Source organism: Myxine glutinosa, chromosome 12, assembly GCF_964187855.1.
Source record: "Myxine glutinosa chromosome 12, kmMyxGlut1.1, whole genome shotgun sequence".
Taxonomy (NCBI): Eukaryota; Metazoa; Chordata; class Myxini; order Myxiniformes; family Myxinidae; genus Myxine; species Myxine glutinosa.
The window spans coordinates 75,440,965-75,455,451 of NC_136272.1; the positions used below are offsets into that span (position 1 = coordinate 75,440,965).

The following is a 14,487-nucleotide window of genomic DNA, read 5'->3' on the forward strand; positions in this document are numbered from 1 at the left end:
ATTCACGCGTGCGCATTAGGATCGCCTACATACGTGCACCAACCAACGCCTCCCTAGCTTCTTTTTTTTTACGCACGAAAAATAAAGGTCGGATACTTTTTGAACACACTACGTATATGTCTACTTGCCTCTAAGCTGTCTAGCCTGGGTTTGAATGCCAACCCAGCTATAAACTGTTATCCCAATGTTTCACAGGTAGGATGAGATCCATCAATGTGTGTCGTCCCTCAGATGGACGGTAATCTGGTGTCCCATCTTCGAACATTAGTTGGACATTACAGAACCCACAATGTCCTTCATGAAGAGTAGGCAAGCTATCCTCCGGTACTCTGAACAAATTCCAAATTCCTGCCCTAGCTACTGCAGGGAAGGTAATGGCAAAATCACCCAGTATAACAATTATCAAAAAAATGCTTTGGCAACACCGACGCTCTGTAAGAGAGCCCGATGGAATAGTGTGCGTAGAGTAAACGGATCAAGCTTCAGGAGCAACAGTGAAACTACAGACAATAACAGCTAACTGTTCGTAACACAACTTTCATTGGTTAATGCCACTGAACAATGTCATTAATGTACATACGTTTCACTGGATATTTATAGCAGAACATTTATTATGTTACATCGATTTTTCCGAGCATTGTAATAATGCAGCCAATGACTAAACTATTGCTGTGTTTTGTAGGAGCATCAGCCCGTTTTGGCCTGGACCAAGCAGCATACATGTTGCCTACAAAGTGTGCGATGCGTATACTCAACAACAATGCTGACATCGAAGCTGCCATTGCTAATGCTCTTGTGAGTTTTATGTCCGCTCAGAATCTTGTGGCATTAATAATTGAGTCGACTTTGTGGATTAAATTCTTCATTAAGTAATTGTGTTAGTTGTTACAACATTAAGGTTTATCTTGTTAATTGCTTTACACCATCGTTTGTTGTTGTTTTTTTGTCTTGTATAATTTAATCAGCTTCCTGGATCCTTCAGGAAAAAGGTAAAAAGGCTGTGCTCTCACTGACATTTCCTCTGCATTTCTTTGCACCACATCAAAGCATTTGTGCAAAGAGTGCATCTATTTCAGTACCAATGATAACTAAAGCATTTACAACTTTTTAGTTTTCCATTTCCATAGCCAGATGGGTTTTTTTATTTATTTATTTATTTTTGGGTGGGGGGGTGGGGGGGGCGGGGGAGATTGGTGTCCCGCCGGTCGACATTATTTGGTGGACGTTAAATATCCCACGGTGTCATCCGCGAAGAATAGTGATCTCTCTTTGGCACCATGAACAAATGATAAATTCCTGCCTCAAACTTAGTCAAATGTCAGGCCTGGCCAGCCAGTTCTTGAAAGACTCAGGTCAAGAAGCTTCCCCTGGCCAACCCCACAAGAACATGGGAATAATTGTGGCTTTTAAAGAAGGTCATGTACAAACTTTGAACAAACATGTATATTTTTTCACTTTTCGTCAGCATTTCATACTATCATGGCCGAATGTACATGATGCCAAACTATGTCAAAAGTTATTGCACAGCATTTAAGGCAGAATTTTTTTGTAAACTTCAGAGTGAAAATGCTCTTCGTTATTTCAGCCTTAAATGCTGTACAATGTGTGTAACCAATGGCTGTGGCATGGTGTTGTGTGTCCTCATGTTTGTTCCATTAACATTTGAGTTATTGTCAGTCAAAAAGGGGCCATCTATTTGTATCACGTGCAGCCAAGATGGAGGGAGGGAAGATTTGGTTCGACTAATCACATTTAAATGTAAAATGAATAGTCTGAAGTGCGACAGACGCTCGTCTCCCGATGGAGGGCAGTCATAGTCGGGCTGCATTAGTAGGTGATAAAGAGGGTCTTAAAGGGTCTCAGAGTTCTTAAGGGGTCTTGAGGATTTTAGGGGTCTTAAAGGTCTCAGTGGTGTTAGGCATCTTGGGGGTCTTAAGCGTCTTCGGTGTCTTGGGAGTTTTAGGGGTCTAAAGTTCGTAACGAGTCTTAAGTGTCTTAAGCTTTTTCAATAATAGTATGTGATAAATACACCTGCTCTTGTTCTGTGTGGACAAACAGAGACAGACAGACAAACTGACCCAAATGCAATATCCTCTCCTATTGTGAGGGTAATTACGAGGTTAAATTAAGAGGTTGAAATTAAACAACAAAGAAACATCTCATGAGACGATGGTATCTTGAACATGTGATGGACATACGAACGTACATTAATTGCACTTGGAGTTAATTATCTCACCACTTGGATGGAAATTAAATAAAAGGGCTCCATTCGTTTTTGTGCATAGATGTCATTCATCATCATGCCGAGTTTCAAAACGATCCATTCAGCCACATCGGGAGAGTAGGGAAAAAAATGTTAATGGACACATTTCCCGACTGACTGACTGAAGAACATCGTTATGGCTTTAACCCTTCTGAATCGCCTTCAGGTTTGATACAGACAGATACTCATTTTGATAAAATGCACACGTTTAGATACTAATTTTATTAAAAATTGGATCTACAGTTTCCGTGGAAATCGCCCCTCTCCCCACCACCCTTCCAGCCCCTTTTCCTCCCCCAGCTTTGAGAAGGTACAAAATAACCTGGCCTGATTAGGGTTAATAGCGCTACTTGACTTCGGCATAGACGAGCTAATGACAGACCTGGGTAAATCTTTGCCATTGCGTTACACTGGACTACCAGGTAATGCATCAGGTATATTGGGCTGAATGGTGCCTTTCTTTGTTCTGTTGATTTTCATTTACAATTCTTTCCAATTTCGTTTTAAATCTTTTCCAACATATTGTAGGCAACCTGTCTTTCTTTGGTTTATCCAGTAAACCCTCCGTATTCACGGATTGGAAAATGTATACCGATTCCTAGTTCGTGACCTATCAACCTCCAGTGTTAATTAGTTTATCCTTTATGATGGATAACCTTCCACAACATAACCGTCGTCCACCTTTGGTGGCGGAGGTAAAAACACACTGTTCTGTATATTGTACTGTCATTTATCAATTTAATAATTGTTCTTGAACATTTACCATTTCCCACCTATGTTCAATCTGACCTGGGAACTCTACCTCCCAACTCCTCGCTACCCCCACCCCTAAACCCCAACTACCCCATTAAACCAAGGTATTCATCCTCGCAAATTCTGTATTCACGAGGTTTCCCACGAACGAGCGTAACCTCACGAATACGGAGGGCCGTGTGTATTTAACTGTGGATGTGACATCTTAACATGTGGCTCTTCCATTGCATGGTGCAGAAATTTAAAATTTGGTTCAGGTATGGCACACTGAGCTGTTCAGGTATGGCACACTGAGCTGTTTGGGTATCGCACACTGAGCTGTTTGGGTATGGCACACTGAGCTGTTTGGGTATGGCACACTGAGCTGTTTGGGTATGGCACACTGAGCTGTTTGGGTATGGCACACTGAGCTGTTCGGGTATGGCACACTGAGCTGTTCATGTATGGCACACTGAGCTGTTCGGGTATGGCACACTGAGCACCCTTTTGAAATTACCATGTGATCTTCAATTCTGCCCAAACAGAGGGGATGGCTGACTTAACATCCCCTCCAGAGGACAGTTACTCACTGATAGAATATAACATCTATGATGTACCAGGATGACAGTTTATAGGCAGGTCAGAAATTGAATCCAGACTAGACAGCCACCAGAAAACTCACCAGAAAACCAAAGGTGAGTACACCAACTCCAAGCTCACAATATATTGAATAAAACTACGGATAATTTAACAAGAGCTGTACTTGAAGTCATTGATAGCTCTGAAAGGAAATGAAGACTTGAAGATAACTAAAAGATATTACATAAATATGTCGAAGAAGTCACAATGGAATGTCGTTGATAAAATTGTATGCATTATTAATTTGATTGTGGAACCTTTAATCGTGCAGAACTTATTTATTTATTTTAATTTATATACTTCTGAAGCTTTTTCTCCCTTTGCCTGGCATTGTCCGTGTAGAGAAAGCCGATTCAGCGTCGCACTGACTTTGGCATTTACTCGGATGATGATGCAAACAGTGAGACATCCAGTTTATGCTCCGAGCGTTCATACAGCTCACGCCGTAGCACCGCAGTAAGCCTGCGGTCTGCAGAGAATGTGGCTGAAGTGCTCAATCGCTGTGCCAGCAGCAGCTGGACTGAGCGCAGAGAAGGCCTTTTGGGCCTGCGCAATGTCCTTCGAGGGCAACACCGACTCGGGTATGTTTGTGCTTGTTCACCTTTGTTATTCCCTTGTTTTAATGATGCTTAATAATAATTGGGTTTCTTACACATTTATAGGGTGTGTTTTATAGCACGTTTTGCTGCAAATGTAAAGGATTAACAAAAAATGACAGGTGATGAAATGTGATATGGTCTTTATCAAGTTGCTGCTTCATATTCCCATCATCATTTTATACAATCTCCCAGGAATTTGGGATTTGGCCATGGTGCAGACACAATTGGCTTGCTCTTGCAAAAGATGGTGGGATCTACAACATCCATCAAATGATGGGAGAAGGGACCCCAGCTTTATGTCCTATCCGACAGATCGATGAAACGCACTTTGCGAAGCACTGTCACAGTTTATTCAGTAGTCGGGTCAGGAACCGATCCCAGACAAGACAGTCATTTAGGAATTTATTTAAACCTGGTTCTTTGTTGTTTGTTGTTGTTTTTAGCTCGCTGGAGCTTAAAAGACTCTGTGAGATTTTCAACCGAATGCTTGCTGATCCTCAGAGCAAGGTAGGAATGTGTCTGTGAGTTGGAATTGTGATATGCTTTCACTGTATGCTTTTACATATTGATTTGTTAAATGCTGACTTTATTTAACCACTTATTACTCTGCAAAACATCCATTTCCTGGTTATGCAACCACTTGCTGCATAATTTTATGATGATAATTAATATGCAGTGCGCACGCGTTTTTTGATGTTCTGGTGTTCTTTGTTTGCGGTCACGGAAGCAAATCTAATTCCTATAATATCCTGACCGTATACTGTATGGATTGGTTCGAGTCCACTGTAATATGTAAAGCTTCACTATTTATTATTGTTTTTATTTTTGTTGTATGCAGGTGTTTGTCCTTTTGGTGGAAACACTAGTGGATTTCATCCAGGTGTACAAGGAAGAACTGCATGATTGGCTCTTCGTGCTACTCTCCCAATTGCTGAAGCTTATGGGCATGGACCTGCGGGCATCTCTGCATTCCAAGGTCAAGAATGTTCTGGATCTGGTCAGGTAAGATGCAAGCAAACTATTTTCATGTTCTGGAGTAATTACTGCCAGGGGTAACATATCAGATTATTTATCCATCATATGCAGTAGATGTGTGAGAATTTTGTTGGTAATGGAGAATCTTATTTGTATCTCCGTTTATGCTATAATTTGCAGCCCTTGTGTAACACTTGGTATTGATGTAAAAATTTACACATTCGTTCGCACACTAATGTTTTGTTTTCTTTGTGGGTTTTCCCACAGGGAATCTTTTCCATGTGAGCTGCAATTCAGCATTCTTATGCGTTTCATCGTGGATCAAACACAAAGTTCAAGCCTTAAGGTCGAGTACATTGTCAGTTTTTAAAATTTTATTCCTATTAAGACAACTGATTGGTACCTGTTGTTCCGAACCTGTTATCAGTGGATCTCCTGGGGTCCGCAAAGCCCTTGGTTGGCGTCGTTTGGATAAAAACCAGAATGACCGCACTGTGGTCACAACCTGGGACAAAATTGGGTAACGGGCCGATTGGGAAATTCACATTTAAAGCACTTTTAAAGATGAACAGTGTGATTGGAAACACACGTTTAAAGTGCTATTAAAAGATGAACTCAACACCTGTCTTCCATGTCAGCCTTCACCATGATTATATCAGAACGAGCCGATTCATCACACAATCACGGATTATTTAACCCCAATATGGGGCCGTTCACATAACGCTATTTTTTGGGGGAGGCGCGTACTGTGCTTGCTGACGGGCTTGATTAAATGGTACTAATAATTTTTATTCGACATAGATTTAGATTTTTCGGGGTCCCTCATTCTGAATAACACTCGACTCAAACAATGCCAATGGAAATCTTATGCAACAAACCCAGGCAGTGTATAATCAGCAGAGGCCTACAGGCCTGATGCAGGCCCACCAGAAAACCAAGATCGCAACCATATTATTTCGGCTGAGTGCCATGGTGGGTGGAGTCAAGCTGCAAATGTGGGTGGGGTCCAGCAGCTGTCCATCCAATGGGTGCACATTTCAAAAGTCAACCACAGCAACAGCAACAACAACCATGTGGACAACTATCGGGGATGTCTCTTCGTGGTGGTTGTACCCCGAACGCAAGTGGCCTCGCTCTCGCTCGCTTTCGCTCTCTTTCTCTTTCACTCTCGCATTCTTTCGCTCTCGCTCTCGCTCTCTTTCGCTCTCGTTCTCGCTCTCTTTCGCTCTCGCTCTCGCTCTCGATCTCGCTCTCGCTCTCTTTCTATCTCGCTCTCGCTCTCTTTCTCTTTCGCTCTCGCTCTCGCTCTCTTTCGCTATCGCTCTCGCCCTCGCCCTCTTTTGCTCTCGCTCTCGCTCTCGCCCTCGCCCTCTTTCGCTCTCGCTCTCTTTCGCTCTTGCTCTCTATCGCTCTCTGTCTCTGTCTCTCTCTCTCTCTCTCTCTCTCTCTCTCTCTCTCTCTCCTTTCTTTCTTTCTCGCTCTCTCTCTCTCTCCTTTCTTTCTTTCTTTCTTTCTCTCCCGGTGTGTACCCCGGTTTAGAATAGGTACACCGTATCCCTGTGTGTCGTAAGAGGCGACTGAGGGTTGGCGTCAGGAAGGGCATCCGGCCATAAAAACATTGCCTCAAAACAGGGAACCATGATTGTCATGGGGCCCGCAAGGCTAACCCCCGCTCCAGCGGGGAAAATGGCCTTAAAACGATCATTCATTCGTTTTTTTCTTCTTTTTTTTCTCGCTCTCTCGCTCTCTCGCTCTCTAACTCTGTCATGGCCCTGACTTTGTGAAGGCGGGGGTACACCATCCTGGATGTGGGAGATCTCTGGATCCGTGCCGTGCGGTTGTCCGAGACAACTTTCCGGGATATACAACAACAACAACAACAACAACAACAACAACAGCCATGCAGAGCTCTTGTAGACCTGCGACATGTCACAGGTTAAAAAAAAAAATGCAACATTGGTGCCCTGCACCACCAAATGACGTTTCACACTGCTGCTTGACGCACGTCGGAAATCACCATTCGTAGATGGCCATTGTTCATCCTGCTTTTTTAGTAAATGTGTCACTATGAGATATATATATATATATATATATATATATATATATATATATGTATATATATATATATATATATATATATATATATATATATATATATGTATATATATATATATATATATATATATATATATATATATATATATATATATTGTTGCGAATATGGAATTTGGCCTCCATATCCGCTTGTAAATATTCCCCTATTTTCTCCAATACTCCCCAACTTTCCCCAATCCCCCATTCCCTAGTCCCATTGCATGTAAATAACAATCAGTAGAGCCGACCTTCCCCTTATTCCCCCATTAAATGTCGTGCCCAGGTCCACCGCACCACACGTAGACAACTTTCGGACATCTTCCTAGTTATTCTTAGTCTATGTCAGTTAAGGCCTCGTCTCCATTAATTATGACTCTTCGTTGCACCAGAATGTGATTATATGGCACCAGTAGTGAGTTTAGGACCTTTCCCGTACCTCCTCCCATCTTCTTCCCCGTCTACAACAACAGAGGGGCGCTGCGCGGGGGGGAGTGTGCGTCCTCCCACCGGCTCGGTTCGCCGCCATCGACAATGCGCTCCAGACCATGCGCTCCAGACCATGCGCTCCACGGGGTTACCACGAAGGGGCTCCTTGTCAGCTCCTCGTCAGGGCGGAGCCGGTAACCCCCCCGCACGCACCCAATGAGAAGCAACGTGCCGATTCCACGAGGCGGAGCTGACGAGCTGAGGGCGTGTCACTCCCCGCCGGATATACGCGGCCACGTAGCGGACGTGAGGTGAGATGCGCCCCCAGCTGGAGAAAGAAGGACCTGCGAGCGCTGAAACAGATGCGCCTGAGTTTGGAGAGGCCTGAGAAAGACCCGCCTGAGAAAGAACGTCACCTCTGAGCGCTGCGACGAGACCTCCCCGCATCTCTGGACCGGACCGAGTCGACCCTGTCCTTGAGCCAAGGTGCACCTGGAGCCATCGCTACCTTGCCTTTCCTAGCCATCAATCCCCGTGTGAGTCAGCTTTGTCCCGTTTATCTGTCGTCTGTTGGGAATAATATAAGATTGTGTCTAAGTGCTTGTCTTTCTATGTTGTACCTCTCGTCCCTGTAATCTGACCTTCCGTAACGAATATAATCTCCTCCGGAGGTCTTGAGAACCGTATCCCTGGTGTCGTCATTTTATAACCCAGCCGGGTGTCTTCTTTTTCCTTATTGATCCAGCGTAGCGCGACTTCGTCAACGTCGAGTACAATCGGGTAATTTGTGCGGACACGACGGCCATTCCGCTCGGCCCACCTTAACATCAAAGTCGTGTCTGTAACAATTGGTGTCGAGGAGTGAGATTCGGACCCGGGACTAAATTAGTTAGGCCCAAATTTTGGGAGGGAAAATCGAGCCGGAGCGCGTACGGCGCTCGACAAAATCGATCCGGAGCGCGGTCCCGCGGTTACTGCGCTCGCCGAAATTATAACGAAAAAAAAAAAAAAAATTTGGATTTGTTTTACGAAACTCGAATTTTGCAAGTCGCGCTATGGCGGATCAAGACGGCTGGGGTCCGGTAGCGGAGAGTGAAGCAGGGTCGGTCCAGGACCAAATTGAGGGACATGAGGGACATGAGGAGAGCGAAACAGCGAGGGTAGCAGGCACGCAAAATGGCGCCTCGCAAGAGCGCGCGGTAGCCGAGCCCGCTGTATCAACGGGCTTTAACATGCAGCCGATTGACATACAGGCCCTCATTGCGCAGCTACAGGCAGCTGTACAGATGAGTATGGGGAGCCAAATTGAGCGATTGGGTGAGCGATTGGAGGGCCAAATGGGGGTAATGGGGAACCGGATGGATGCTCAGAGTGAGCAAATGAGGGTTGATAGTGGGCGATTAGAGGGCCAAATGAGGGGTACCGGTGAGGGATTAGAAAAGAAATTTGAGGGGTTAGACAACGGGATAAAAGAGGTGAAACATGGGTTAACGGGGGTAGAAAACAGAATGGCCGCTCAAGAGAATCAAATGGAAGGGATGCAAGAGGGGTTAGAGGGGGTAGAAAATAGAATGGCTGCCCAGGAGAATCAAATAGAGGGAGTGAAAAATGGGTTAGAGGGGTTAGAAAACACCATGGAAGGCAAATTGAGGGACATGAGGGACCAAGCGGAAAGGGAAGTTAGCCAAATGGGGCAGCAGATAGAGGGGGTCAGAATGGGGGTAGAAACCAAACTGGATGCTCACAGGGAGGAAATGGAGCAGATGAGGGTGGCATCTGGGCAGGATATGCAAGTGATGGGAGAGGAGATCAGAAGAGGAGTGAGTGAGGAGGTCGGAGGAGTGCGCGAGGAGGTGAGGCACTGTGAGGAGCACATGGAGAAGGAGGTGAGAAAGGGGACTGTAAAGTTACAAGGGGGCATAGAAGACCTGACGCAGGAGGTGGAGCAGCTGACGGTGGGACAGACGGAGTTAGTGGAGCAGGTTCAAAGGAACACTGCGGTATTAGGAGGGTTAAAAGCGACACAGAAAGAACTAAAAGATGACTTGGTAGCGACGAAGAGGGAATGTCAGATGGTACGTGAGGGACTGACAGCGAGGTTGGACGAGGTGGTAGAGGTAATGGAGACGAAGGACCGGCAGGTGAGGACGCACATGGAAACGGTCAAGGTAGCCTTAGAGGATGAGCTTGAGGAGACGTACCGGGGAATAAAAGAGGTGAAGCACAAATTAGTAGAAGTGGAAGAAGGGATGAGTGAAATTAAGAAGCGACGGAGAGGGGATAAGAAAGAGATAAAAGAGGAGATAAAAGAATTGGTCCAAAGTCTGTGTTTGGATCGTGATGATGTGCTCATTAACCGGATGAGGGATTCGCAGGTGATGGAGGAGAAGCGAAGAGGAAGAGGACCCGGTGTAAGTGGTGACCAATATGGTCGTGCGTATGATGCGCCAGGGGATTTAAGAAGCTTGGGGGTCGAGATGGACCCGGGTGTTCGTGAGAGGCCGTTGGTGAAGTGTGCGACAGGTCTGGTGTGCGAAAAAGGAGGTGTGCGAGAAAGTCCGACTCTGGGGTGTGTGAGGAAAAAGTGCGTGCCAAGGAGTGAGGGTGCTGGCGAGAGTGAGTCGGTCGTAGCGCGTGTGCGAGGGGGCACATGGAAGTGCGGTGTGGTGAGTGTTACAGAGGATGTCACGGGAGAATGTGCGCGAGAAAGGTGTGTGACGGACAGGTGCATGAGGAAAGAGTGCGCTGTCAAAAGTAAGGAAGAATGCACACCTGTGGTGAGTGTTACAGAGGGTGTAACGGGAGAGTGTGCGCGAGAAAGGTGTGTAACGGACAGGTGCATGGGGAAAGAGTGCGCTGTCAAGAGTAAGGGTGAGTGCGTTGTCAAGAGTGGTGGTGAGAGTATTGAGAGTGACAAGGAGAGTGAGTTAGTTGTGACAGGTGAGCGAGGATGTACACCTGGGATGGAAGGATGCACACCTGGAATGGTAGAGCGTGAGTGGGAATGCACGCTGGAGTTGGTGGTGAGGCACGTGGTTGGGTGTGCGAATGAGGGCACACCTGTGATTGTCACAGAGGAGGTGACCGAGGAGGGGGCGCGAAGCGGTGTATTGGTGAGGTGTGCGAGCAACGAATGTGTGCCAAAGTGTTCGGTGGTCAGGTGTGTGACCAAGGCTGTGAGTGGAATGGGTGTACCTGGGTGTGTAAGGAAAGGTACGAGGAGCATGGGCACGGCTGGATGTGTGAGCAAGGAACGGGCTGCGGGGTGTAAGAATCCAGGTGAAGCATCGACGTTAGACGGGGTAGAGTTTAGAACGACTTATAGCCGAATCAGGCCCTCGGTGCGTGCCGGGCTTCGCGTGCCGCGAGAACCAGCGGGGATCCGAACCACGGCGGTTTCGAAAGAACCGCCGTGCGCGATCCACGCTGGGCCTCGCGTGGAACGGCCGCGTCCGGGCTCCACTAGGCGGAGCGGGCAGCTCGATAGGAAGGGTCGTCATGGCGACCACTTTCTATTGAGACGTGCCGGCAGGTCGAGATCGGGACATTGGATGGCTCCACGCCGAAGTGGTGCGTGGGATCTCGGCCCGGGTAAGCCCCCGTCCCTGCCCCGAATGCGGGACGTATCCAGCCGCTGGCACAAAACGACCCGCATTCATTGCTCGGCTGTACGAAGCCGGGCTGTAGATGTGAATTGGCGCACCGAGAGGATGTAATAAGTAGACGGGTAATGGTGATAGTGATAGTAGTGATTTGATACAAAATTTAGAAAAGTGAATAGAATTGGCAGTAAATAGAAAATTTTTGAATTGTTGGATTTGGACGAGCGAAATTGGTAGTGAGAGACCCCCGATGTGGTGGGATGGCAAATCCACCATCCCTCACAGAAAGCGGGGGCAAAGGAGCAATAGATTATGGGGTGTATGGCAGTGAAAACTAGCCCGGGTGGGTTAGGTTATATGGATAGGGCCCTAGAAGATGACATTAGGTAACGTTAAGTTTAGTTAGTGACTGATACCTGTAGTGGGGACGCAGGTAGATTAGTGGGGATGATAATGACGTGGGAGCGCAATAGTTTAAAGGGACGACTGGGAAGCGCAAGTTTCAGAAGGGAGTAGTTAGCTGAGATGATGCCGTGTGTGTGAGAATTGAACAGGTGTGATTGCACAGGTGTGCAACTGGACAGGTGTGAGGAGCAGTGTATGAGTAGTGAGTGTTGTGGATCAGCGCGAATGCGCTTGGGGAGAGAAGGGTGCAGGTGGCACCAGGTGTGAGAGCACAGGTGTGCAAGTACAGGTGTGTGGAGAGAGTTGGAGTAAGTGGTACGGAGTGGTGTGCATGGTGCGAAGGTGTGGATGGGGGAAGAGTGGACCCCTTTCACGAGTACCCGGGGCGGGTAGTGTAAGTGTTAGGTAGAGGGTACAGGTAAATTGTGGTTGGATATTGGCATCTGTGGTGCGGTTGCAGAATGGTGTTGTGGATGGGTGCATTAGTGTTGTGGAAATGGCTGGGCGTGTAGCCTGTTAGTGTGTGTAGTTGGTTGGGCACTCCACCACTGTGAGGATGTCGGCCAGGTGAGGCCGCAGGTGGGCTCTGGGAGCCGGTAGAGTTGTGGATGGGGCCCGAGGATCCGGAGGATGGACCCGGGTAGCCCAGTGCCAGAGAGGGCACCGAGTGGGGAGCGTGCCAGAGGGCCTTCCCCAGGTAGTTAGGTTAGGGTAAGGAGCAGGTAAGCTCGGAGGCAACCGCAGTGGTGGAGGTGTGCAGGTGGGTAGACCCACTGGGAGAGGTACACGCCACAGCCCAGAAATTGTGCGAGGGCACCGGGAGATGAATCGGGGGAGTGAGACCCCAAATTGAAAAGCACCACAGTTTGGCCAATGGGAATTGGTTTTTAGAACCCATAGTGTAAGAGGGCCAATGGTTTGGCCGGAGAAAGACCCCGGGTAGTGTAAAGTTGTTAAAGTCATTTCGGAAATAGTTAGGATTGAAGAACCTGTCGCACCATACGCAGCCACTTACCTGTGGTGATGATGATGACTCCACACCTGTGTTTTCTTTGTTTTGTTGCAGGAGATGAATCGCTGTGTGGATTTGTGAGACGCATCACGACGTGGATGAGACATTGGGGTGATTCCATCTCTCCCTCCCTAGGAGGGACTGATGATGAATTGGTAATGGCAAATTATGATGTTGAGTTGGAGATGGCAAATTTTGATGAGAGTTGAAAATGGCAAATTTGATTGGTTAGGAGGGAGAGAAGACGAATTTGGTATATGGGAGGAACGGGGAAGACAGTAGGGATGTTTGTTGATTTGTAAAGTAGATGTTTATGGGTAGTGTTGTGTTTTGTGGATACAGTAAGGGGTAAGGGAGGGGCCATGTAGGTTACCTGGTGGGGGGGGGGGGCGTACGATAGGAACGTACCTGTCTCACCTGGTTCCCATGTGCCCCCAGTGTGCATCACCTTACATTGCGTGCACTTTTGCGCCCTTACCACCTTACTCACTTGTCTGCTTCTTTTGTCTCCCACCTCCGAGGATCTGGCTTTGGGGTAGAGAGAGAGGAGAGAGAGGTGCTGGCTGCGCAGTTGTGGGCCTGCACTTTCGCTGTTTGCTGCCGGGATCGATACACCATATGGACCGCAATGTTTGTGGCCACCCACAATGGACCGCAGTTCGTTTGCGGCCAAGCACCACCCGGGGATGGACCTATGGGTCAACGTGGCACCTATGCCATACAGGTGAACCACTTTTAGTTAACACCAAGTGCACCACAAGAAGAGCAAGAGACACCTGCAGGGTTAGGGGTTGTCGAATTTATTTTTATTCCAATGAACAATGGTGACTGCACCGATTGGTGGTGGGGTGGTGCTTTTGATGCTGGGAAAGGGTGCTCTGCACGTTATTAAAGGCCGTCGGCCACAGAGCACTCGTGGGTTGGTGTATCGATGCTGGCAAGCGCGCTCTCTCTATGCATAACATCTGCATGTGTTCCTCCAAAAACAGGTCCTGGATCGTAGTGTAGATATCAGCGTAATCTTGTAAATAATGCTCCCTACCGGCTGTATGTTTAGTTTGAGAATTCTTTCCGGATTCGGTTATCCTGTGGGTGTGTTTCTGTGAGGAGAAGGGTGCAACGTCGCAGGGGGACATATTTACTCATTCGTGAATATCTGTAAAACTGTCGCACTCAGGGTAGAGTTAATAGTAGAGGGAACTACATTGCGTGCCACACTAAAGTAGGTAAAAATTTATCGGGTCGGGACGCCCCGAGGGTAGAGAAGGGTGCAATGTTGCGAATATGGAATTTGGCCTCCATATCCGCTTGTAAATATTCCCCTATTTTCTCCAATACTCCCCAACTTTCCCCAATCCCCCATTCCCTAGTCCCATTGCATGTAAATAACAATCAGTAGAGCCGACCTTCCCCTTATTCCCCCATTAAATGTCGTGCCCAGGTCCACCGCACCACACGTAGACAACTTTCGGACATCTTCCTAGTTATTCTTAGTCTATGTCAGTTAAGGCCTCGTCTCCATTAATTATGACTCTTCGTTGCACCAGAATGTGATTATATGGCACCAGTAGTGAGTTTAGGACCTTTCCCGTACCTCCTCCCATCTTCTTCCCCGTCTACAACAACAGAGGGGCGCTGCGCGGGGGGGAGTGTGCGTCCTCCCACCGGCTCGGTTCGCCGCCATCGACAATGCGCTCCAGACCATGCGCTCCAGACCATGCGCTCCACGGGGTTACCAGG

The 14,487-nt window shown here is 47.4% G+C and overlaps 1 protein-coding gene across 9 annotated transcripts in view; it reads left to right on the forward strand.

The window, feature by feature from the left end:
• Positions 1-14,487, forward strand: part of LOC137415094 (CLIP-associating protein 1) — a 208,179-nt gene that overhangs the window by 150,049 nt on the left and 43,643 nt on the right. For all 9 annotated transcript variants that reach the window (XM_068100652.2, XM_068100653.2, XM_078766027.1 and 6 more), the window contains 5 exons: positions 683-795; positions 3,977-4,215; positions 4,677-4,740; positions 5,072-5,235; positions 5,476-5,554. In XM_068100652.2, the coding sequence (XP_067956753.2) occupies positions 683-795; positions 3,977-4,215; positions 4,677-4,740; positions 5,072-5,235; positions 5,476-5,554 (659 nt within the window). The remainder of the gene's footprint in view (positions 1-682; positions 796-3,976; positions 4,216-4,676; positions 4,741-5,071; positions 5,236-5,475; positions 5,555-14,487) is intronic.